General features: G+C 44.6%; 1 protein-coding gene across 3 annotated transcripts in view; it reads left to right on the top strand.

Moving 5' to 3' along the window:
* Positions 1–24,541, top strand: part of Dcaf5 (DDB1 and CUL4 associated factor 5) — a 99,649-nt gene that overhangs the window by 21,694 nt on the left and 53,414 nt on the right. For all 3 annotated transcript variants that reach the window (XM_006973100.4, XM_006973101.4, XM_042260852.2), the window contains exons 2-5: positions 7,968–8,111; positions 12,811–12,847; positions 13,716–13,855; positions 15,770–15,899. In XM_006973100.4, the coding sequence (XP_006973162.2) occupies positions 7,968–8,111; positions 12,811–12,847; positions 13,716–13,855; positions 15,770–15,899 (451 nt within the window). The remainder of the gene's footprint in view (positions 1–7,967; positions 8,112–12,810; positions 12,848–13,715; positions 13,856–15,769; positions 15,900–24,541) is intronic.

Raw genomic sequence — 24,541 nt, 5'->3', positions numbered from 1 at the left:
AGGTGCTGGGATTAAAGTCATGTGCCACCATGCCTGGCTTAGCATACAAGTGTGTGTGTGTGTGTGTGTGTGTGTGTGTGTGTGTGTGTGTGTGTGTGCGAGTGCGAGTGATACCCACAGAGACCAGAAGAGGGTATCAGATCCCCTAGAGTTACATGAGGTTGTGAGCCACCTGAGGTGGTTGCTGGAAACCAAACCTAGGTTTTCTGAAAGAGAAGCAAGTGCTTTTAACAGCTGAGCCATCACTCCAGCCCCTATTTTGGCATTTTGAAACAGGGTCTCACTCTGTATTCCAGTATTGCAACTCAGTATTCATATCTCAGGCTGGTAATCCTCAGTCTCCTGAATGTTGGGAATACATGACTACTAAACAATGATTTTAGCTGGACTTTAGTTACTGGACATTTAAATGGTTTTCGGTCTTGTCTTTTCAAGCAGCTTGTGCTGAGGAGCCTTTCCCAGAGTGTCAGGGTAATCCCTCAGTCTTGGCCTGTGCTTGCCTAATTTCTTGAGGAAACTAAAAGCAAATTGTTTCCTTCTGTGCTCAGCTGTTCTGGACTATAAAGAATGCCAACTGACTGCTTTTCTAATAGCATGGTGTAGGGTTTGCATGGTTTGCTGCTTAATGCTAAGGACCTTCTGGGAAAGGTAACTTCAGAGCTTCTCTATTTATTATTATCATCATCATCATCATCATCATCATCATCCCTTAGTGATTTTGGTGCAAAGTGAAATGAACCCAAGTACCCAGTAGCTGCACTTTCTTCCAGTTCTCAGAGAAGCTGAAGCTGTGCAGTGTCTGAGGGAACGGCCCAGAAAAGCTGGCCTTGGCTGCAGCTGCTGCCCATGCAAGAGCACTCCTGTGGCACGTGGAGGCCCAGGGTTGGAGCTCTAGTGCCCACCCACAACAAGCAAGCCACAATGAACACACACCTGAGTCTGCTTGTCTGTTGTGTGGCTTGTCTATGGTCCAGGCTTCTGTGAGGTACCTTTGTGCTTCCTCAGGCACCCAGGAGAGGTGGGGCCTCTGGGAACTTGACCCTGGTTGGAGTGATGAGGCAGTGAAGGGCAGACGCACATGTAGGGCAGTTGCGATCCAGAGGGTTGCTCACTCTTGTGGAGCAGTGCCAACAGCACAGCAGCCTGGAGCAGCAGCATGGTGAAGCACACACACAGCACAGCTGGAGCACCGTGGGAGGGGTTAGCTAGTCTGGGTAGAAGGTCTCTGCAGCTGAGTAGTCTCAGGCTGCAGTCATTCAGGAGGAAGCTGCAGCGCTAAGGGTTTTGTGTATTATTTTTTATGCAAATGAGCGTTTTGGCTGCATACCTGCCTGTGCACCGTGTACATGCTTGTCAACATGAGCCCTGGACCAGAAGGCGGCTTTGCCACTCCCACGGTTGAGACATTGGGATCTTTGACAGGACTGTGACCATGTCAAACAGTCTGCATTCACTCAGGACTTTGTTCATATTCCCTCCTGGCTTCCTTGTCTCCCCATACTAGACCTGGACTGAGCCTGAATCTGTAAGCAGCCTCATGCCAGGCTCATGAGCTATCTTGCGTGATTATATATTTCACTTGGACTGTTTGCAGGTCAGACAGTTTTGTTTTTTTTTTAAATTGACTAGATGGGGCTGGAGAGATGACTCAGCAATTAAGAGCACTGGCAGCTCTTCCACAGGTCCTGAGTTCAATTCCCAGCAACCACATGGCAACTCACAGCCATCTGTAGTGGGATCCGCTGCCCTCTTTTGGCATAAAGACATACATGCAGATAGAGCACTCATACATTAAATTAAATAAATAAGTAGATTTAAAAAAATGACTAGATGAGGAGGCTAGAGAGATTATGCAAGCATAAGGATCCCAGTATCCCCAGAAAGCTAGTTCTGGCAACATTTGTGGTAACCCCAGCACTGCAGGCAGAAGGGCTTCAGAGGGACACACAGATCCTGGGAGCTTGCTGGCCAGCCAGTCTAGCCAAAACAGAGCCACTGGTTTAGAGAGAGAGAGAGAGAGAGAGAGAAGATGGAGCGCTATAGAGGAAGACATCTGATGACCTCTGATCCCAACACATTCATACATATGTGAGCACACTCCCACATGAGTGAACACATAACACATACACACAAATAAAAGTTTAAAAAATAGATAAAATTTTTAGTGGTAGAGCACTTGCCCTAGTACTCAGGAGGCCCTGTCAATCCTCAGCACCACACATACGAAGGGGTTGGGATTAAAGAAAGCAGGAATACAGTTGACTGGGGAGAGCTTGGTGTGGTATTCATCTGTAATCCCAGCAGGGACTAGCAGTTGAAGGCCAGCCCTGGCTACATAAGAGCCTGCCTGGAAGCAAAGCAGCAGGAATTGGTAAGGGATTTGGGGACAGGAGAGTCCTTGCTCAGGCACGCTGCCCTGCTCTCTGCTGACCTAAAAGCAGACCTCAGTTTGTGCCACTGAGTTTCTTTGCCACATGTGGTTGAAAGTGTGGTCTGGACACAGGATTCTTAACACCTTGCTTAAGGAAGCCAAGGAGGCAAGAAGGGGTGAGGTGGAGAGTGTGGGTGAGGGGTGGAACTTTACATTTCACACTTAAGGCAAGCACTGCCACTGTGATTTACCTCAGTGATTCCAGTCTCCCGTGGAGTTTGCAGCACATCATCATGTTTAGTGGTAAGGTCATTGTTGCTAATCCCAAGGCACTCAACAAGTAAACACTTGGAAGAATTAAATCATCCTGCAAACGCCCACAGTGATTAATGATGATGCTATTGGATGGTGACATAAGCCCAGACTTTAAATGCAAAGGTGACACACGTTGATTTCAGCTGAACAATTTTTTTTTTTTTTTTTTTTTTTTTTTTTTTACGAGACAGGGTTTCTCTGTGTAGCTTTGCGCCTTTCCTGGATCTCGCTTTGTAGACCAGGCTGGCCTCGAACTCACAAAGATCCGCCTGCCTCTGCCTCCCGAGTGCTGGGATTAAAGGCGTGAGCCACCTGGTGAACAATTTTTTCTTTTAAAATATTGTAAATGTTTATTGTGTGTGCACGTGTGCCAGAGCATGGGTATGGAAGTCAGAGGACAGTTATCAGTAATCCTCGTGGGTTCCCAGGATTGAACTCAGGTTTGGAGCCAAGAGTCTTTCCCTGCTGAACCATCTCACTTCTTCTGAATGCCTCTTTTTGTTTTGTTTTTGCTTGTTTGTTTTGAGAAAGGGGCTCACTATGTAGCCTTGCCTAGCCTGGAATTAAATATGTAAACCAAGCTGGCCTCGAACTTCAGAGATCCACTCACCCCCTGCCTCCCAAGTGCTGGGTCTAAAGTCTAAAGTTGTGTGCCACCTCTCCCTGCCTGTCTCCCCTACCCCCGTGTGCTCTAATTCAATTCCTGGCCGATGTTTTAGTAAGAAGTTTAATAAGAGGTGTCCTCCATTGCTGTATTTCTTTGCAATAAGTATTCTGGCCCATTGCACGAAGCCTTGTTTTCCTTTTCTATTGTGAAGTTTAGAAAGTCCAGAATATTTTTTTATTACAGAATTGTGTGTGTGTGTGTGTGTATGGAGGGCATAAGAGGGTGACAGATCCCTGGAGTTAGCGTTACAGGCATTTGTGAGCTACCTAGTGTGGGTGCTGGGGATAGAACTCAAGAGCAGCACCCGGTCTTAGCCTCTGAGCCATCTTTCCCACCCCATCTTTTGGAAGTTTTGTTTTGTTTTGTTTTGGTTTTTTGTTTGTTTTGAGACAGGTTTTCTCTGTGTTGTTCTTGCTGTCCTGGAACTCACTCTGTAGACCAGGCTGGCCTCAAACTCACAGAGATCCACCTGCTTCTGCCTCCCAGAGTGTTGGGATTAAAGGTGTGCACTACTGTGCCCAGCAGAAGTTTTTAATCGTACACAAAAGGAGAATATAACTATAGCACCATTATTCCTATAAGATAATAATTCCTTATTTAAATGTAAAGAACTATAAACACAAATCAGATTTGAAAAAATGTTGATAACTTGCTGGATTTACTTTTAATCATGTTTGTTTGCTTTTTTATTGAAAATAGATTCTTTCCTCATACAATAAATCCTGATTATAGTTTCCCCCCCTCTACTCCTTCCAGTCTCCCCGCTCCTTTCCCTTCCCTTCAGTCTCTCATTAGAAAAGAACAGGCTTCTAAGAGATAACAACCAAACACACTAAACCATCATATGGAAGTTGGACACATCAACTCGGTAGGAGGAAGAGTCCAAGGGCAGGCTCAAGAGGAGTCAGAGACCCACTCATTCTCCAGTAGGAGTCCATAAAAGACCAAGCTAATACCTATAATAACTGCAGAAGACTGGCTGTAGCCCCAGACAGGCCCTGTGCTTGCTGCTTCTGTCTCTGGGAGCTCATATGCTCCTTACCTAGTTGATTCAGAAGGCCTTGTCCTCCTGGCGTCCTCCATCCCCTCTAGCTCTTACATCTCAGGGATTCCCTGAGCTCTGAGGGGAGGGATTTGATGGAGACGTCTCATTAGAGACTCTTTCCACATAATGTCTGGCTGTGGGTCTCTGCATCTCTTCCCATCTGCTGCCAGAAGACTCTGATGAATGGATAAGACCCTGATCTGTGAGTATAGCAGATATCATTAGGAGTCATTTTAATGATTTTTGTTTGTTTGTTTCACCCTAGGTCTCTGGGGTAGCTAGTCTCTGGTTCTTGGTTACCCTAGCAGTGCCGGGTATGAGTTCCTTTTTGTGGAGTAGGCCTTAGATCAAATCAGACATTGGTTGGCCACTCCCACGAGTTCTGTGCCACCATTGCCCTAGCATATTTTTGAAGACAGGACAGATTGTAGGTCAAACCTTTTGTGATTGGATCGGTACCTTCCCATACCAAATAGACTAGAATGTAGGGGTGAAAGCTCCATGTAGGCACCAGCCTGACTACTTCATGTTCATGTTGCCCTTAACAGTGCCCCCCGCCCCCTGTAAGTCTGCAGAGAGCAACCCTTTGTCTTAGCAACAGCCTAAGTTGTTTGGGGATTTCTGTAGACCCCCTTTGGCCAACAACTCAATTGAATGTCCCACCTCTCTCTGGAAGCCTCCCCTAGCAGCAAGAGATGACCAGTTAAGATTCCATATCCCCCATTACTAGGTGTCCTCATTAGGATTACTTTTATAGATTCCCCTGTACTAGGTTTCCACACCACCCCTCAAAAGTCTGCCAATTCTAGCTGTCTCTGCTTGCTCTCTCCCTCTCCCTCATCTTCCCCCTACTTGGCCCTGCAGCTTAGGGTAAATGCAAAGACGCAATTCCTGGATGCATAATTAAAGTGTCTTTAGTTCTGTAAGAAACCATCACAGTATCTTCCCAAGTGGCTGTCCCATTTAACTTCCCATCAGTCTTTGTTCATTTGGTGTTACCCAGATTTGAGCACTTCAGTAGATACAGTAGTACCTAATTATTTTCATTTCCCTGGTGATGCGTTGCTTATTTCCCCTTTGCTTATCTTTTTTTGATGACGTATTTGTCATTTTAAAGTTATATTGTTTTATTTTATTTTATTTTATTTTTTTTTTTGTTTTTTTAAGGGAGAAAGAGTTCATTTAGGTTCAGTTCAAGGGTATAGTCTATCGTGGAAGGTGAGCCAAAGTGCAGGAGCTGGAGGCAGCTGGTCACATGGCATACATAGTCAGCAGAGCAGTGAATGTGTGTTCAGTGCCCCCCTTAGATATTCAGATTTCTTCCTGTTATCTAGTTCTAAGGGTCCTTTATATAATTTGAATAACTTACCAGATAGTGCCTGTAATTCTTTTCTGCTCTGTGACTTGCTTTGTTCTCTTAACAATATAAGATGTAGTTCTTTTCCATTTTTACCATATTGAAAAGAAGTGTCAGCCGGGCGGTGGTGGCCGCACGCCTTTAATCCTAGCACTCGGGAGGCAGAGGCAGGCGGATCTCTGTGAGTTTGAGGCCAGCCTGGGCTACCAAGTGAGTTCCAGGAAAGGCGCAAAGCTACACAGAGAAACCCTGTCTCGAAAAACCAAAAAAAAAGAAAGAAAAGAAGTGTCCCAACACTAGCCTAACAGTCACAATGGGCACTGCAGCTGCTTCCTGTAAAGCACCTAGGCATGGCTGTAGGGGATGAGCAGAAATGTGCATGCATAGTCATGTTCAGGGCTTACCTTTAAAATGATTTTTATTTTTAACTTTGTGTATCTATATGCCTTTGTGTGTGAGTGCAGTGCCATGGGAGACCACAAGAGGGTGGTGGATCCTCTTGGAACTGGAGTTACAGGCCATCCTGAGCCGCCTGATGTGAATGCTGAGCCCTGAACTTTGTCCCCCTGTAAGAGCAGTACCTGCCCGAACTGCTGGGCTTTCTCTCCAGCCCAGCACTTGTTGGTTCACTCATTTAGGTGCAGGCAATTCTACAGAGAACAAAACCGCCAAATTCCTGCTGTTGTGTAGCTTGAAAATAATTTTTTTACACAAATGGATGAAGGAGTACATACTCCTTTACACCCAGTTTTTACCCTTAGCAAAGTTGTCTTCTCTGCATTGACCCTTACAAGTCTAGTGGCGTAGTGCTCTGTGGCATGACCGTGTATAGATGAGCTATAAGTAGTGCTAAGTACGTAGTCAGCACAGCACAGCTGTTCCATTCATCGTAGTTCCAATCTTGTGTAGGTGGGGAGCCAGAGGCTCAGAGCTGCTGTGATTTATTGCTCTTGTAACTTAATTTTTTTTTGGAGGGGGGAAGAGTATGTTATTGGCTTATAAAAGTCAAACAGGAGGAGTGGGAAAGCTGGCCCAGCATTGGGTGTTCTTCCAGAGGACCCACGTTCAGTTCTCAGCACCCATGTCAGGCAGCTCACAACTATCACAACTATCTGTTGTGATAGTTACTCCAGTTCCAGGAGATCCAACACCTCTGGCCTCTGCAGTGGCTGCACTCATGTGCACATAACCACATGCAGATACACACACACACACACACACACACACACACACACACACACACATTTTTTTAAATCAAGTAGGAATGGGTATAATAGTTCGGTGGTGAACACTTGAACCTTGATAGCATTCACAACAGGCTCCAGTAGGGGGCAGTAGTGTGTGTGTGTGTGTGTGTGTGTGTGTACGTGTACACACCAAGTGATAAATGTAATCTCTACTTCTGTTTCCTGGAAGTAATTTTTGTTCATAGTTTGTTCCTCCTCCTAGACACTTTTTAATACATCTGCAAATATATAGAACAAGTATATTCTCATTCTCTAGGAGCTAGCTCATACAGTATGCTATTGCTTTTGCAATTCAGACCACTGAGAATTACACAGAGGGAAGAGTTGGGCTCCTATGAGAGCTGGGTTACATCAGCTTCCTATTAGGGTCAGGCAGGCCCTTAGTTGTCTATAGACCATCTCATAGTCACTAAAACCACATCAAAGATTGCTTTGCAAATTATTATGCTAGAAATGCTGAGTTCTTGGTTGCCAGCAGTAGAAGCCAGTTCAGGTTCTATTGGCTATTCCCTGCTCCCTTCCCAAAAGACTTTACTAGAAAGAGTCCAGATAATAAACAAATATTTAAATACCATGTCTCTAGAAAGACAGGACAACAAAATGGTATTGGGTGAGGAGTGTGTTCTCTATGTCAGTGCTTATCCATTTTAATTTCTGTGTTATCTGTTTAAGAGTCAGACTTGAAAAGGGATGGAAATGTAGTGGTAGAGTACTTGCCTAGTGTACACAAGGCTCTGGTTTCCATCTCTATTACTACTAAAATAAAACAGGCAACCAGACAACAAAAATGAAACCCAAACAATTCCTGGGAGAATGTGGATGATTTAGAGTTCAGGTACCTCACGGATAAAATGTGTGCCTTCTCAGAATCTGCCATAGCTGGGGAGGTGTAGATTCAGAAAGGATGGGAGTGTTAGTCTTACACTATCAACGGTTTAACCCTAGACTCTTGCTCCCTGCTAAAGGAGGAGATGACCGCCGAGTTCTGCTCTGGCACATGGAACAAGCTATCCATTCCAGGGTCAAGCCCATACAGCTGAAGGGAGAACACCATTCCAACATTTTCTGCCTGGCTTTCAACAGCGGGAACACCAAAGTCTTCTCTGGAGGTAAGGACTGATTCTACCTTGGGAAATTAGTTAAACAAGTGGTAGGATAACACATTTTTCTTCCTATGTCTTACTGAGCTGTGGAATTACTGCCTTCCTATAGTTTGTTTGGACATGTGAATTAGGGTTCCATCCTCCTCCTCTCCCCTCTGTTCCTCCCTCCCTTCCTTCTTTCCTTCCTTGGTCCTTTCTTTGGCAGAAAATCTTCATATTGTAATTTGTTGCAATATACACAGAGGAAGCAATAACCTTACCGTGTATGGTGCACTGATTTTGCTTTCTGTTCTGTTCTATCTCTTCTGAGATTTTATGTTTGTTACTACTGTATTTATTTTTAGTTATTACTACACTCTTTACATAGCTTCCAGGAATTGAATTGGAGTCACCAGGCTTACGCAACAAGCTTGTTTACCTCCTTTTTTGTTTTTTGTTTGTTTGTTTGTTTGTTTGGTTTTTTGAGATAGGGTTTCTCTGCACAGCCCTGGCTGTCCTGAAACTCATTCTGTAGACCAGGCTGTCCTCGAACTCACACTCTACCTCCTGAGTGCTGGGATTAAAGGCATCTGCCACCACCGCCTGACCTTCTTTTACCTCCTGACCCATCTTTCCAGCTATAAATACTCATCTAAAAAGAAAGATTTGACCATGACTTTGTTTTTTGAGACAAGGCCTCATGTAGACAGCGCTTAGGATGACATTGCACTCTCTGACCTTCTGTGTCTGCCTCCTGAGTGCTGGGATTACAGGCCTTTCCTGCCTCCCTTATTTTCCATCTCTGCTGCTGCTGCTTGGTCGATTGATGACCAAAGTCTCAGATAGCCTCAGATAGCCCTGGTTGACCTTAAACTCCTACTTCAAGTCATGGGATTGTAGACCAGTAACATTAAGATTGATTAAAAAACAAAAACAAAAACAAAAAACTAAAAACAAAACAAAAAAAACTTAAAAATTTTCATTTGCTTATTTGAGAAGTACGCCATGACAAGCATGTGGAGATCAGAAAACACTTGGCTAAAGTTGGTTCTCTCCTTCTATCATATGGGCCCTGAGAATCTAACAGTGGCCCATCAGACTTGATTTTATATATATGTATATGTATATTTGCATGTATGGAACACACACACACACACACACACACACACACACACACACATATATATGTATATATATATATATATATATATTTTTTGGTTTTTCGAGACAGGGTTTCTCTGTGTAGCTTTGCACCTTTCCTGGATCTCGCTCTGTAGACCAGGCTGGCCTCAAACTCACAGAGATCCACCTGGCTCTGCCTCCTGAGTGCTGGGATAAAAGGCCTGTGCAACCACCGCCTGGCTGACACATATTTTTTAAATTATGTATTTTATGTGTGTAGAGGCCAAAGGATACCATTGCATCCTCCAGAGCTGAAGCTGTGAGCGTTTGGGGGATGCCTAGCTTGGTAGGCAGGCTGCTGGGATTCCAGCGCCACTCCCATGACTGGATAACAAGCACTCTCAACCACTGAGCTATCGTTTTATCCCCCACTAGTTCATTTGTAAAGATACTGGTTGTGACTCAAGTTGGTGTCCTGGCCTATAGATGACTCTTGTTTGAAAAGGTAGTGTGTTAGGGTGCAGTTGGAGTGGCTGACACGCCACGTGGTGATGGCTACTTCGTCAGATAGTCTGCTGCAGCATTTCTAGCCCTGACCTTCTGTTAACTGCAGATCTCCCCGTTGGCTGTCTCCCGTGTTTCAAGGCACTTTGAATGCACCTGGCTGGCAGGACACTTGCCTAGGACATGCAAGGCCCTGATTGACCCTCCGCATGGCCAAAATAAGGGTAGAGGGGACAACAGCTGTAAAAATCAAGTGAAGGAAACTGCTGCACATATTTCAACTTGTCAACAGCGCAATTTTTATGAGCTTCCCCTTTATCTTGATTGATATTGTTTTGTGATAAGGTTTCCTTCAGTAGCCCAAGCTGGCTTGAAGCATGGGATTCTCTGCCTTAGCCTCCTGAGTGCCACCATGCCTGGTTCCATGGCTCATCTTAATAGTAGCCTTGAATTCACTGTGTATACAAGGCAGGCCTTGAACTCCTGTTCTTTATATCCCACCTTCTAAATTCTGGGATTATGGATGTGAGCCACTATGCCTAACTCATCTTTCCAGTGATCTTGAATTTACCCTCCAACCTGCCTTTTGTTTGTTTGTTTGTTTTTTGTTTTTTGAGACAGGGTTTCTCTGTGTATTTTTGGTGCCTGTCCTGGAACTCACTCTGTAGACCAGGCTGGGTCTGGTCGAACTCACAGAGATCCGCCTGGCTCTGCCTCCCAAGGGCTGGGATTAAAAGCATGCACCACCACCCAGCCCAACCTGCCTTTTTTTTTTATTTTTGTTTTTGTTTTGTTTTATAGTCCGTCAGACCTCTCACTCTTCAAGTCATTGATTACACAGAGTTTCATTCATTTCCGTGTTTAGAATGACTTAATTGATCTTGTGTGCACAGGATGTAAGAGTACATTGTTTCTACAGCGGTGAGAGGGCAGCTGGGGTCGGTTTTGCCCTTCCACCTTGATGTGAGTCCAGGCATCAACATCTGTTGCCCCTGAGCCGTCTCTCTCTCTCTGGCCATAAATTTTCATTAAAAAATATTTGCCACACACCTTTAATCCCAGCACTTGGGGCAGAGGCAGGTAGATCTCTGATTTTGAGGCCAGCCTGTTCTACAGAGCAAGTTACAGGACAGCCCAGGCTAAACAGAGAAACCCTGTCTTTGAAAAACAACCAAACAAACAAATTGACCGTGTTTTTCTTTGTCCCAGAGAGTAAGGTCTAACCAGTTGACTCTCCAGCCTCGTTTCTCTTGCCAACTAGACTACTTGATTACTTGGGTGACATTGGGCTGCTTTATTTGCCTTGTTCCTTCCCACCTTTTTCAAGTTTCTTGAGGCTGGGTCTCACTACAGCCCAAGGTGACCTAACCTGGCCTACTGCTCATTGTGTAGCCCAGGCTGGCCTTGAACTTGACGAAATCTTCCTGCCTCTGTTACCTCAGTACTGGGTTTATAGTTCCCAGCCACACATCCAGCTTATCCTTGTCCCATTAGCAGGAGTTTAAAGTTGCTTGAGTGTCTTTGGTATCTGATTCACTCATACACTTTCTCTCTGAACATGAAGGGGATAATTGTCCCATTTCCCCATAGTTCACCCTCCTCCCCCTCCTTTGTGTAGTTGGACTCAATTCTTTTTCTTTCTTTCTCCCTCTCTCTCTCTTTTTTTTTTTTTTTTTTTTTTTTTTTTTTTTTTTCTGTTTAACCCTGGCTGTCCTGGAACTCACTCTGTAGACCAGGCTGGCCTCGAACTCACAGAGATCCACCAGCCTCTGCCTCCTGAGTGCTGGGATTAAAGGCGTGTACCACCACCCGGCCGGACTCTCACTTCTTAAAGGACTGGACAGAATCTTATTCTCATGTCCCCAGTGCCCCACTGTGCTGGGCCCTTGGAAAGTGTTAGTGTGAGTTCCCTTATGTCGTTAGTGTGTACTCACTGGAGAACTTTGAAAGTTGAGATGACTTAGATCCCGTCCTTATTGCTGTTTTTGCCTTCTATTTAGATGGCTTTGGGCTATGCATTTGAGAGTGGGATATGTCTTTTGTCTTACACATGCATGCTTTAATTTTTTTGGCTTTATAAACCATTTGAAGACATATCATAAATATAGTGTTTTAGATTCTTAGAATATGAATATGAGAAAGTTGTGGAAGAAAGCTTTACCCTCATTTAGGATCACACTCATCAGATTTTAATGCTATGAAGGATTAACTAAAACAAACATTTATTGGGAACCTATCAAGTGCTCAGCCCAATTCTGAGTGCCTTTATAGGCTCATATCCTTGTAACAGCCCCATAAAGTAGATAGTTATTATTCCTATGTTCACATAGACAGCCGAAGCCTAGAATTGTTAAGAGATTGTATTCCAAGTTGTAGCCGTTGATGGTTGCTTTGCCCTGGGGGTGAGGTGGCTTAGTGTGGATGAGTGAACTGTTTGATTATTCACTCTTTTCCTGAGTGGCTAACAGTTTATTTGCATCTGATCCGAATAATGCATTCTAAGAACTGTTACCAGGATATACTTGCTTTTTAAAGAAAACAAAACAAAAACTCAAAAGACCGCTCTGTCCTTAATGGTTTTTTGTTTGTTTGTTTGCTTTAGAGAAAACATGTGGCTTTTTGAGACAGGTTCTCATGTGTCCTAGGCTGGCTCTGAGCCTCCTCACCCTCCTGCCTCCACCTCACCCTCCTGCCTCCACCTCACCCACGTGTTGGGATTATAAGCAGGTGATACTATGCCTGGCATCTTAAATGGTCTTCATGTATTTTTCTAACTTAACACTCCTACTTTGTATTTTGTATCATGTTGTATTTTGTTGATAGTGTGTGTGTGTGTGTGTGTGTGTGTGTGTGTGTGTGTGTGTGTGTGTGTGTACAGGTGCCAACCACAATACACATGCTATGGCACATGTGTAGGACTACTTTCAGGATTAGTTTTTCTCCTTCTACCATGGGTTCTGGGGATTGAATTTAGGAAACAGGCTTTCACCTACTGATGTCAATATAGGAATTTTTTCCTGAAAAATTTAAAATCCCATATTGTCATGTGGAAGGGACCATCTTGCAGGAATTGTGAAATGTCTGTCTTTTTCCTTTGTAGGGAATGATGAGCAAGTTATCCTCCATGATGTTGAAAGGTAAATAAATTATTGGTGTATGATGACAACTCACCATTTCTTAGATGAACAGAGGCAAATATCTCCTTAGATGTGAATTTTAGACCTTGAAGAAAATAATATAGAACCAATATTAGTTTTCTGAAAAAAAGAAAATGATTGCTATAATAGTTTGAGGGAATTTTTTATTTAAAAAAGAAAGAGATTTACAAAGTTGGCATACAATTACAGAGATAAGAGGGAAGGATTTTTCCTCTTTATTATACTTATTTGATATTATTTATACATAATAAAATTAGTAGTTAATAATGACTAATACTGATTGAGTTTTTACTGTCCTGTGCCAGACACTGTTCTAGGGATTTAATGCATTGATCAGTTGAACGTCACTTTGGTTTTGTGAGGTCCTGCTGTGACATCGTGACATGAGGGAACAGAGGCGCAGAGTTGTTGGTGCCATAAGGGCAGGTGATGCTGGGACTTGTGCCCTGGCTCTGTCCAGCTCAGAGCTCTGCTGTCAATCACCATGCTAGTCTGCTGTCATCAGGTCCAGCTGCTTTTAAACCGCCCCTTTGTCTTTGGAATTCTGTACCACTCTCAACTCTCCGTATAAGTAGATGAATTTGTGATAAATAGAAACATTAAATATGCTTAGTATGAAAAGTATAAAGATGATCCCTTTAAATGTATACGTACATATTTTATGCACATACATTATATACTTATTTTTTCATTTGAACATTACCTTTTAGCTAATTCAGTATCTTGTTGGCTTACCTGGGTTAACTGTCCTGGGAATGAAAGAAACTGAGCTAGCACCATAGGGCTGGAGCTCTGCACCATGTCTGTGTATGTGTTTGCGACAATGTGCTTCTCTCCTGTTTCTTAGCAGTGAGACCCTGGATGTGTTTGCTCATGAAGATGCAGTGTATGGCTTGTCAGTGAGCCCAGTGAATGACAACATTTTTGCCAGCTCTTCAGATGATGGCCGGGTTCTCATTTGGGACATCCGGGAGTCTCCCCATGGAGGTAGGTCACTGTGTACAGAGTTGTTGGGTTGTGCCGAGCAGTCTGATAGCAAGCTCCTTGTGTGTTTGCTCTATTTATAGTCTGTGTGGGGTTACATCCAGGGAACAGAAATCTAGGACGCTGACATGTAGCACAGATATGACAGTGGAGGACCCATCCTGGCCGGAGTAGTCGGAAGGAGAACACATTTAGCAAACGTTCTACAGTTGCCTGGGACTGTACAAACCCTGCTCCTTGGTACTCAGTGGCCTAGAGGCAGAAGATGTGTTGCTTCATTGTGGAGGGTAGCTCCCAAAGCTCCTCTTGGTGCTTGTCCACACGTTGTGGGTTGTTTACGGAGAAGAGGGATGCTGTGTACTTCTTGTTTAAAAGCCACACAGACCCTCCCCAGACTCCATGTGGGTAAGTGGTGGCAAGCACACTCCGCCTCTGAATAGTCAGTGAACTCCTCCTCCACAGTGCTCTGCAGGCTGACTGAAGGACTTGATTATTGCCTGGAGTTCTTCAGGAACTGTATCTTCTTAGCTTATTTCCTGCAGAGGGGTTTCTCTCTTCCTGTTTTTTCTGATTCTGCCACCGTGCCTGCCTCTGTCCTTAGTTTGATTCTGTAATGGTCAAACTAGGAACGTGTGAACCCACAGTTACTGTCTTGCCTTCTTCGTCTGGCAGAACCTAGGTCTGTATTTGCTCATGTATCAGACCTTCACAGGTTCAGGATAGCAAAGAAGCCTGTCCTCAGGGTCAGCAGAGCTGGTCACAACAGACAGTATCCATTACTGCAGTTCTGGATGTTTGTATGTACACTCTTCCCTTTTCTGCATTGCCGATCTGTCAGGTGCCTGAGTGCTTCCCCTGCCTAGGGCCCTAAGCACAATGTATTTGGAAATCATAGATGAAGAGGTGATCTTTGTCTTTGATTATAAAAGATCCCAGAGGAGTATGGGAGTATTCTTCCCTCACCAGGAATTGATAATATATGTAAAGGGTGCAGGAGTCAGGTCAAGTTGATTAGGAACTGGCTGGATTCAGAGGCAGGTCAAGTGTTAAACTTTAAAACAAAAACATAATCTGGGTCTTCCTATGTAAGCTGGCTTTGAACTCACAATCTCTCACCCTCAATTGCAGAAAAAGGTACCAGGCTTTTTTTTTTTTTTTTTTTTCTTTTTCTTTCTTGAGACAAGGTTTTTCTGTGTAACATCTCTGCCTGTCCTAGAACTTACTTTGTAGACCTGGAACTCACAGAGATCCACCTCTACCTCCCAAGTGCTGGACTTAAAGGTGTGCACTGCCACCACCACCTGGCTCAGGTTTTGTTTGTTGGTTTATTTGTTTGATTCTGGAAGTCAAGCGCAGTTCTGCCCACCAAGGGAGGAGCATCATGAACCAGAAGGCAACTGCACTGTTGCTTGGCTTTGTCTTAATTTTTCACTGTTTCACTTTGTCTTCATTAAATCTATTTGTTTACAAAACGTTGCCGGGCGGTGGTGGCGCACGCCTTTAATCCCAGCACTCGGGAGGCAGAGCCAGGAGGATCTCTGTGAGTTCGAGGCCAGCCTGGACTACCAAGTGAGTCCCAGGAAAGGCTCAGAGAAACCGTCTTGAAAAACCAAAAAAAAAAAAAAAAAAAGTAAAAAAGTACTAAAGGTGTAATAAAAACTTTACCAGGAGTTGTGAAATTTTTTTAGTGGAGTTCATTTTTCTGTAAACAGGTCACTTTTCCCTTTGAAACACTGGGATCTGAGTGTTATACTTCAAGTCTGGCTGTATACATTTAATTGGTATTGGAGGGCTCAGGGAGACATGATGGTAGGGTGCTTGTGGGGTGTTCACTACACCGAGTGGCAGCATCTTGCGTTCACACTGCTGCTCAGCTGTCTGCCCCTAATAAACGGTGTCTCATTTCTGTTTTCACAGAGCCCTTCTGCCTGGCAAACTATCCATCAGCCTTTCACAGTGTCATGTTTAACCCCGTGGAGCCCAGGTTATTGGCCACAGCCAATTCAAAGGAAGGAGTGGGACTATGGGACATTAGAAAACCTCAGAGGTAAGACCCAGACACGGAAGAAATTCAGATTTTGCCTTCTTCGTTTCTCAGGGAGTAGAATCAGCCAGCAAGTGTTGCAAGAACTTGAGTAGCAGCTAAGCTCAATTGGGCATCTCTTCTTTCTGTTTTGTTTTGTTTCTTTGTTTTTCAAGACAGGTTTTCTCTGTGTAGCCCTGGCCATCCTGGAACTCTCTTTGTAGACGAGGTTGGCCTTGAACTTACAGAGATCCATTTGCTTCTGCCTCCTGAGTTCTGAGATTAAAGGTGTGTGCCACCACCATCCAATTGGGCATCTCTTAACATGTCCTGCTTTTTTAAAGCCAGCAGACAGATGAGAGATTCACTCTCCTTCCTGTGGAATCAGAAGTTGTAGTCTGGACTCTAGACAGGTAGTTTCTGGGCAGTTCTGTGAAGAAGTTAAACCCTCCCTTAGTGCCTCTGTACTTGTACAGGAGCTCTTCTGGGTGGGCTGGGGTTTCCACGTTCCCTGCTGCCGAGCTAAGTTAAGGCTTCCTTAACTTCAGGCCACCGGGTGTCCCTTGGTAAGCTTTAGTAGAACTGTGAGCTCTATGCTACAAAAGGCAGAATGTGGACTCCCTCTGCCAGCCTGCTCCCAGCCTGCTTTCTGCACCACTTAGAGTTGCAATGAATGGCTGGCTATTGGGGTGGAGCCCTGGGGTCGTCTCCAGTAGAAAGCTTGAGTAATTTATGATATCACAGCAGTGTCTTGAGGGGAGTGTTAGCCACCTTCTTAATTCTGATCCTCCCCCAGGCCACCCAGCCAGTTTCCTTCCTGCTGTGCACTGGATAGGCCCTCTTTCCCCCTCTCCTTGGCTTCTCACTAAATATGGTTTCTTTTAAATTTTCTAAGACATACACCATCATGTTTGCTAAGTAGTAGGGAGAAGGTGAAAAGATATTTGGGAGCAATTCCAGGTCTATATGGAAGGGTGATGTGCAGAGGAACAGATGGGGTGGGAGAACAGAGCCTGTAGGAGGGGCCCGGCCCCTGATTGTTGTTTTGTTTGTACAGTACCATCTATTGGATGTAGAGCTTTTATATAGAAAAGTGTAGAGAGAAAGAAGGAAAAATCTGTTTGAGTACATCAGTTCATTCTTCTTAGTCTGTGGTCACTCTAAAGGTAGCTAGAGTGTACAGTTTCTTAATGTGTCTATCTTCTTAGATATAATTTAATGCAGACACCACAAGTATACATCCTATGAGTGAAGGAAATGTAATAATACCCATGCTCTCAGCTTTCCCTCCATTTATTTATTGTATACATGTGTGCATGAGTGCACACATTCATGTTCCACAGTACATGTGTGGAGGTCAAAGGACAACTTTTGAGAGAAAGAACATTCTTCCTCTACCACATGGTCTCAGGGATCAATCTCAGGTCATCAGGCTTGTCTATCAGTAGGTGCCTTAAATCTCTTAGTCATCTCACTGGCCCTCAGCGTTAATTTTTTTTTTCTATTTATCAATTTATCTATTAAGGCTTTGGATGTCTGGGAACTCACTATGTAGACCAGGCTGGCTTGGAACTCACAGAGGGCCACCTGCCTCTGCCTCCCAAGGACTGGGGTTAAAGGTGTGGGACACCACATCCAGCTTAATTTCTTTTTTTAGGTATGTATATATAATAGAGATTTAGTCATATCAGCACCACAGATCTGGCACATTCTTCAAGGGCTTCATATTCCATTAATAGTATGTACTCAAAGGCTAAAACTTGTTTCTTTTTTTTTTTTTTTTTTTCCGTTTTTCGAGTCAGGGTTTCTCTGTGTAGCTTTGCGCCTTTCCTGGGACTCACTTGGTAGTCCAGGCTGGCCTCGAACTCACAGAGATCCGCCTGGCTCTGCCTCCCGAGTGCTGGGATTAAAGGCGTGCGCCACCACCGCCCGGCTAAAACTTGTTTCTGATAAACAATGCTGTGTTGAACCTGGTTGCCTATCTATTTGACCTACTTTGCAAAACACCTGTGAGGAACTGGTACACCAAAGAGTGTGTTTTACTTTAAAAATTGCTTATTTGTATAATATCTTTATGTGTACGCGGGTGAAGGTGAGGGGTGGGTGCTATAGTAAGCATGTGGGGGTCAGAGGACAGAGCGCGGAAGTTGGTTTTCTTCACTGTGCGGGTCCAGGGGATCGAACTCAGGCCATCAGGCTTGGTGGCATGCCTTTACCCACTGAACCACCTGGAGGTAGGGTGTGGTATTTTAAGTCCCTCCCTCCCTGACTGTCTCCCTCCCTCTCTCTCTCCCTCGTTTGTTTTTTTTGTTTTTTTTTTTTGAGCCTGCATTTCACATGGCCCATTGCTGTGTACCCCGACTGAACTTGAACTCGCGATCCTCTTTACCTGGCTTCTGAAGCACTAGGATCGACGTGCACTGTTACTTTCTGTTCTCTCCCCTCCGTCTTACTCCCATCCCTTTTCTTTATCAGGAGCTTCCCTACTGCTAGCCCGGGCTGCCAACAAACTTAAAGCAAGATGTTAGTTTTACTGTTACTCCTCCTGTTGTTGTTGTTATTATTGTGGGGAGTGTCTTATGCCATGACGTGTACACGAGGCCAAGGACAGCTTCCAAGAGTCAGTTCTGCTTTCTGCCTTGGGTCTAGGGACTGAACTCGGTCCTTCAAGCTTTCCTTGCAAGAGTTTTTACCCAGCGATCATCTTGCCTCCTTGAGCTTTGAACTTTGATCTTGTCTCTACCTCTGAGTGATTACAAATGTGTGTCACTATGCCAAAGGAAGGTGTGATTACAAATGTGTGTCACCATGCCAAAGGAAGGTGTGATTACAAATGTGTGTCACCATGCCAAAGGAAGGTGTTTTCTGATTTAAAAAAAACTGTCAAATTGTACCCTCACCACCAAAGGCTACAGTGACTTACAATTCTACCAACTGTATTAGTGGCTGTGTATAGCTCCTGACTGACCTGTACCAACAACTGCTAGTCTTCAGGCAGAAGACGATATTTATTGTTTTGATTTCTTTAGTTATGGCTGGACTTTTGTGTTTTCTCTGGTAACCTACAGTTTTCTAAGTACATGTTAAGGAAAAGCATCTACTGAGGCCAATGGCAGCCTAGCCTGGTTCTGTTTTTGGCACCAGCGGAGCACAGTCCCATGGGAACAAGATCTCTCCTTGTTATTTCAGCTCTTCTAATGTTCTGGAAGGCTTTGTTGGTGCTGGATAGAAAGGGGCATGGATACTCTTAGAGGCCTCCTTAATTTCACGTACTCTGGACTTAAGGGATTCAATTACAGATCTTCTCTGTTTGATCCCCCAGTACACGCTGGTGTAAAGGAGAGGGAAAGAGAGCTGTCAGTCTTTCCTGTGTAGGGTAATTCTGCTGAGTTGCAGTAGGTAATTTGTTTTCTGAGTACAGCTCCCTAGAAAATCCAACCCAGACCTCAGGATAGTTTGGAGTCCCTCAGGAGGACAAGCCTTGAGCAGGATCAGTCCATTTCAGAGATACTTATAGAAAGAAATTTTAGGAGTCTTGTAAACCCCTTATAATTGCAAATAAAATTATATGTACTAATCTGTGAGAGTACATGAAGTTTTTTTTTTTCTAGGACAAAAAGATTTTACTTGGTGTTGTGGCACACACCTTTAATCTCAACACTTTGGGAGGCAGAGGCAGGTGATCTCTGTGAGTTGGACACCAGTCTGGTCTACATAGGGCCTCTAGGCTAGCCAGGGCTGTATAATGAGACCCTGGTTTTGGTTTTGGTTTTTGTTGTTGGTTTAAAGAAAGAAAAAGAAAGCTTTTGTTAGGTTTCATGGAGACCTCAGCCCAGAAAAGATGAGTTGCTTACACTGAGGAGTCTAGGTTTAGCCTGCTGTGATTCTGTTCTGTTTTTATTATAAGTTATTTCCAGTTTATCGTAGCATGGGGGTGGATTCAAGGTCTACTCTGAAGGGCTGTTGGGCTCCTAGAGACAGTCTCCTTAGGAGCCACGAGGACACTCTCCTCAGTCCCTATCCTTCCGGCTCTGAAGTTGTTGAGCATTTTCTTCTGCCTTCTCCTAAAGCAGATGGCTCTACTTCAGCCTGAAGCCTGTAGGTGTCTGAGCACAGCCATTCTGTTCCCGACTGCTCTGAAATAAACCGATGAGAGGCTGCTTGGCAGGATAAATGGTAGCGGTGAAAGGACTTGAGTTAGCATCTGGTCTGACCTAAGAGAACCTAAGGGAAAAGGCTGCAGAGCTGGAGTGCTGCCAGTCCAGGTCGGGGGCCTTCAGACAGAGAGTAGATCTAGGCCAGTGGGTCTGAGACCCCCAGAAGACCATCGGATAGCACAGATACTTACATTATGACTCATAACAGTGGCAAAATTACCGTGATGAAGTAGCAGTGAAAATAATTTTATGGTTTAGGAGCTATCGGACTCTAAGCTGAGCTATGTCACCTGTCATTACCAGAGATAATGACAATTATAGGATCTCTCTCTCTCTCTCTCTCTCTCTCTCTCTCTCTCTCTCTCTCTCTCTCTCTCTCTCTCTCTCTCTCTCTGGCTTTGAACTCATAGAGATCCTCTGTCTCTGGAGTAATGGGAGTGCTTGGACTAAAGGCGTCTACCACCACCTTCCAGTGGAGTAATTTCCAGCTTTACTTTTTATGAGATAGGTTCTTTTTGTTTTCCGGGTTTTTTGTTTGCTTGTTGGTTTGCTTTGGTCTACTGGTACAGGGTTTCGTTGTGCAGCCCTGGCTGTCCTCAAACTTGCTCTGTAGACCAGGCTGGCCTCAGATTTGCTGTGTAACTGGGGATGACCTTGAACTCCTGGTCCTCCCTCCCCTGTCTCGTACAGGCCGGTGCTGGCGCGTGTGACTAGGCTCTAAGTGCTGTTTTTTGTTTGTTTGTTTTTAGTATTATCCATTAAAAAAAAAAAGATTTGCTTATTTTATGTGTATGAATGTTTTGCCTACACATACACACACACACACACACACACACACACACACACACACACACACACACACACGCCACTTTAAAAAGTCAAAAGATCTTATGTATCATTGAGCCTTTTTTTCTGTAGTAGCAGCCAAAATGGAGTTCAAGGTTCTCCTTTAAACTTCGTGGTGTGTTCAGGCTCCCATCATTTTTTTTTTAGATTGATTTATTTTCTTTTATGTGTATGGGTGTTTTGCCTGCATGTGTGTCTGAGCACGGTGTGTGTGTGCGGTATCTGCAGAAGAGGGCACCGGATCCACCGGAACTGGTTACTTATGATTGTTAGCTGCCTTGTAGGTGCTGAGATTAGAACCCAGGTCCTCTGGAAGAGCAGGCAGTGCTCTTGCCCACTGAGCCATCTCTCCAGCCCGGCCCCACTTCTTGAAGGCTTAATATTAATCTTAAACCCTCAGATTTCTTGCCTGGCCCTAAAAGGGAAAGTTGAGCCTTAGGAGTTTGGGTGGTGATGACTGGGCCACAGGGAGGGAACGTGCATAATTGACTAAAGGAGAGAACTTCCCGCCTACAAGTATATCTGACACGTTCAAACAAGATGTGACTGGTTCCGTCTCGGTGTTTCTGTGGGTCTCCACAGTGTCCCTCCTTGTCGTTGACAACATCCCACGTAGGTCATGCTCGGACTGTTCAGCAGTTGGAAATAGTTTTAGACCTGCGGTCCTCTATCTACTGTCTGGAGAGTGGAGAGAGAGCGAAGCTCCCCAGTGCTCTGCCTGTCTCACCCCTCCACTGCTTGTTTCAGCTGTCTGCTCACCCACCATCTCTTTCCCTTTCAATCTTTTTAGTTTTTGTCAGGAACTATTAGTTTTATGCCAAGTAGGAGTCTCTAGCTTTGACAAGGACATTGGAGAAAGTGGCCCTCTCTCACTTAATAATAAAACTAGGCAAGGCAGGAATTCCTATAAAGATTTACCTTGGTTGATGGTGTTTCAGACACTGTATAAATGACACATGAAAAAATGAGCAGCGAGAAAGTACACATTGCTACTTGTGTGGTTAGTTTTTGTCAACCTACACAAACCTAGACGTATTTGGGAAGAAGGAATCTCATTATGGAATTGCCTCCATGACATTGGCATGTGAGCATGTCTATAGGACATTTTCTTGATTGTGGATTGATGTGGGAGGTCCCAGCCCTCTGGGGTGCTGAGCCCCGCGCCGCCCCCCCCCCCCTTGCAGGTCCAGGGAAGAGGTGTAAGGAAGGGATTCTGAAGCAATCCAGTAAGCAGCAGTTCTGGTCTCTCTTCAGTTCCTGCTCTGGGTTCCTCCCAGGCTTTCCTTGCTGGTGGGCTGTAGCCTGTGCGCCAAGTAACACCCCACCCCACCCCAAGCTGCTTCTGTCAGTGTTTACCACAGCAGCAGAAGCAGACCAGGACATCACTCTCAGAGGAAATTGCTCTTGGGACCGGGCCTTGCTCTTGGGATTGCTAGGTTAAAGAGTCTGCTCTTTGAGACCTGTGCCAATCCTACGTCAATAGAGACCAAAATAAATGTAACTCCTTGCCTTCTGGACCAGCCAAGAAATGTGTGCCATATTGCATTTGAGGGGTCCTCATATAAAATGTTAAAACTTGGCATCCAACATTAAAGTCTTGGGGGTTTTCTTCAACTTGAAAGAATGAGGCTCTCGACCTAGACTTCTATCCTTATCAAAGAGGACAAAGAATTTGAGACAGGGTCTTACTTACTATGTTGCTCTGGCTGGCCTGGAATTCACAATATTGACCAGAGATGTGTCTGCCTCTGTGTTCCAAGTGCTGGAATTGAAGGTGTGTACCACCATGCCCAACGAAGTAGATAGCTTTCTTAAATAAGCAGTTGGACACTCTGGCCCCCTCAGGCACTTGAACCCACATGTACATATGCACACTCACACTTAAGTACTTAGCACTATTCATAAAAGAAAGGGTTACTAAGGCTGGGCAGTGGTGATACACACTTTTGATCTTAGCATGCAAGAAGCAGAAGCAGGTGGATCTCTGAGTTCGAGGCCAGTCTGGTTACAGAGTGACTTCAGGACAGTCAGGGCTACACAGACAAACCCTGTCTCCCAAAACCAAATTGGATTTCATAAATATTAAGAACTTTTGTTAATTGTTGTGAAATGGCGCATGCGAGGCCTCAGCGGCTTTGAGCCGAGGTGCCCTGGCGGCCATGCAGATGTGGCGGGCTGTGGCATGATGCCGTGGAAAGCTAGACATGGCATCCATGCAGAAAGTTTTATTATTAAAGTGGAAAAGGGGGGAGGGGAAGAGAGGGAGAGGGAGGAGAAGGGAGCGGGGGGTGGGGGGGGCAGAGGTGTGCACTACCTCATGGCAAGAAGGGGAGGAAGAGGGAGGAGGGCTTTTCCTCTTAAAGGGGACTTTACATAAGACTGGGCAGGTCCCCAAGGGGTGGTTCAGAATGCTAACATTAATCAAAGACAGCATTACATCTGTGAAAAGATAAGCCAAGGACAGGTACTGTATGTGTAATACATATATTGAATAAGAATTCATATCCAGAGTATATAAAGAAGTATGAATCTGTAAAAGAGATTTTTTTTTTTTTAAATTTTTCAAGACAGGGTTTATCAGTGTATTTTTGGTGCCTATCCTGGATCTCACTCTGTAGACCAGGCTGACCTCAAACTCACAGAGATCTGCCTGGCTCTGCCTCCCAAGTGCGGGGATTAAACACATGTACCACCACCACCTGGCTGTAAAAGAGATTTTTAAGTAAGACTGTATATGGGTATTTTCCCTACATGTATGTCTGTAAGCTGCGTGCGTGCGTGTGTCTGGTGCCCAAAGAGGTCAGAAGAAGGTATAGGACTCTCTGGAATTGGAGTTACAGACAGGTGGGTACTGGGAATCTAAGCCAGGTCCTCTGGAAGGGCAGCCAGTGCTCTTAACCACTGGGCCATCTCTCCAGCTCTTAAGTTCCATTCTTTAAAATCAGCAGAAATGCTTTATCAAATAAGATAACCAAACGACAATAAGCATTTGAAAATTTAAGGTTTCTGGCTCACAACTGCAATCCAGTACTTGAGAGATGAAACTAAGAGGATCAGGAGTTACAGGTCATCTTCACCTGAATGGCAGGTTCAAGGCCAGCCTGAGTTAATGAGACTTTTAAAAAAGGAAAGAAGAAAAGTTAAAGGTTAAAGCTTTGCAGCTTCATTACTCACAAGGTGACTGGAAATGCTCAGAATGATTACAGTGGAAAAAGATTGGTAGTATGAACAATGCTGTGGACCTTAGGAAGCCATCATAATTTGGGCCAATCTGAATAGGTACAACTGTCAGGGCAAACTGTAAACGTCTACCGAGGCTAACCAGAGGACTCAGCAGCCTCGCTCTTAGATCTACCTAAGGGATAGGATTATGTGTTTCCACTAAAGGTAAATGTGAAAATATTCTCAGCTGCTTTATTCATAGCAGCCAAAAGTAGAAACAAGCCTAAATGGCCACTGTGGGAAATGGGCAAGCAAAGTGTGTGGTGGCCATGTACTGGAACCCTGGCCATACCGTGGAAGGAAAGACTGTTGATACTCACACTGATGTGAAAGAGGACAGCTCAGCCACAAAGAAGCCTGTCCTCTGTGACTGCATCTGTGTGGTGTTTACAGACAGGCGGACTACAGGTGTCAGACAGAGGTCACCCCGGGGTAGGAGCG

Source organism: Peromyscus maniculatus, chromosome 14 (genome assembly GCF_049852395.1).
Source record: "Peromyscus maniculatus bairdii isolate BWxNUB_F1_BW_parent chromosome 14, HU_Pman_BW_mat_3.1, whole genome shotgun sequence".
Lineage (NCBI taxonomy): Eukaryota > Metazoa > Chordata > Mammalia > Rodentia > Cricetidae > Peromyscus > Peromyscus maniculatus.
The sequence above is the reverse complement of the archived record's forward strand: the minus strand, read 5'-3'. Positions and strand labels throughout refer to the sequence as shown.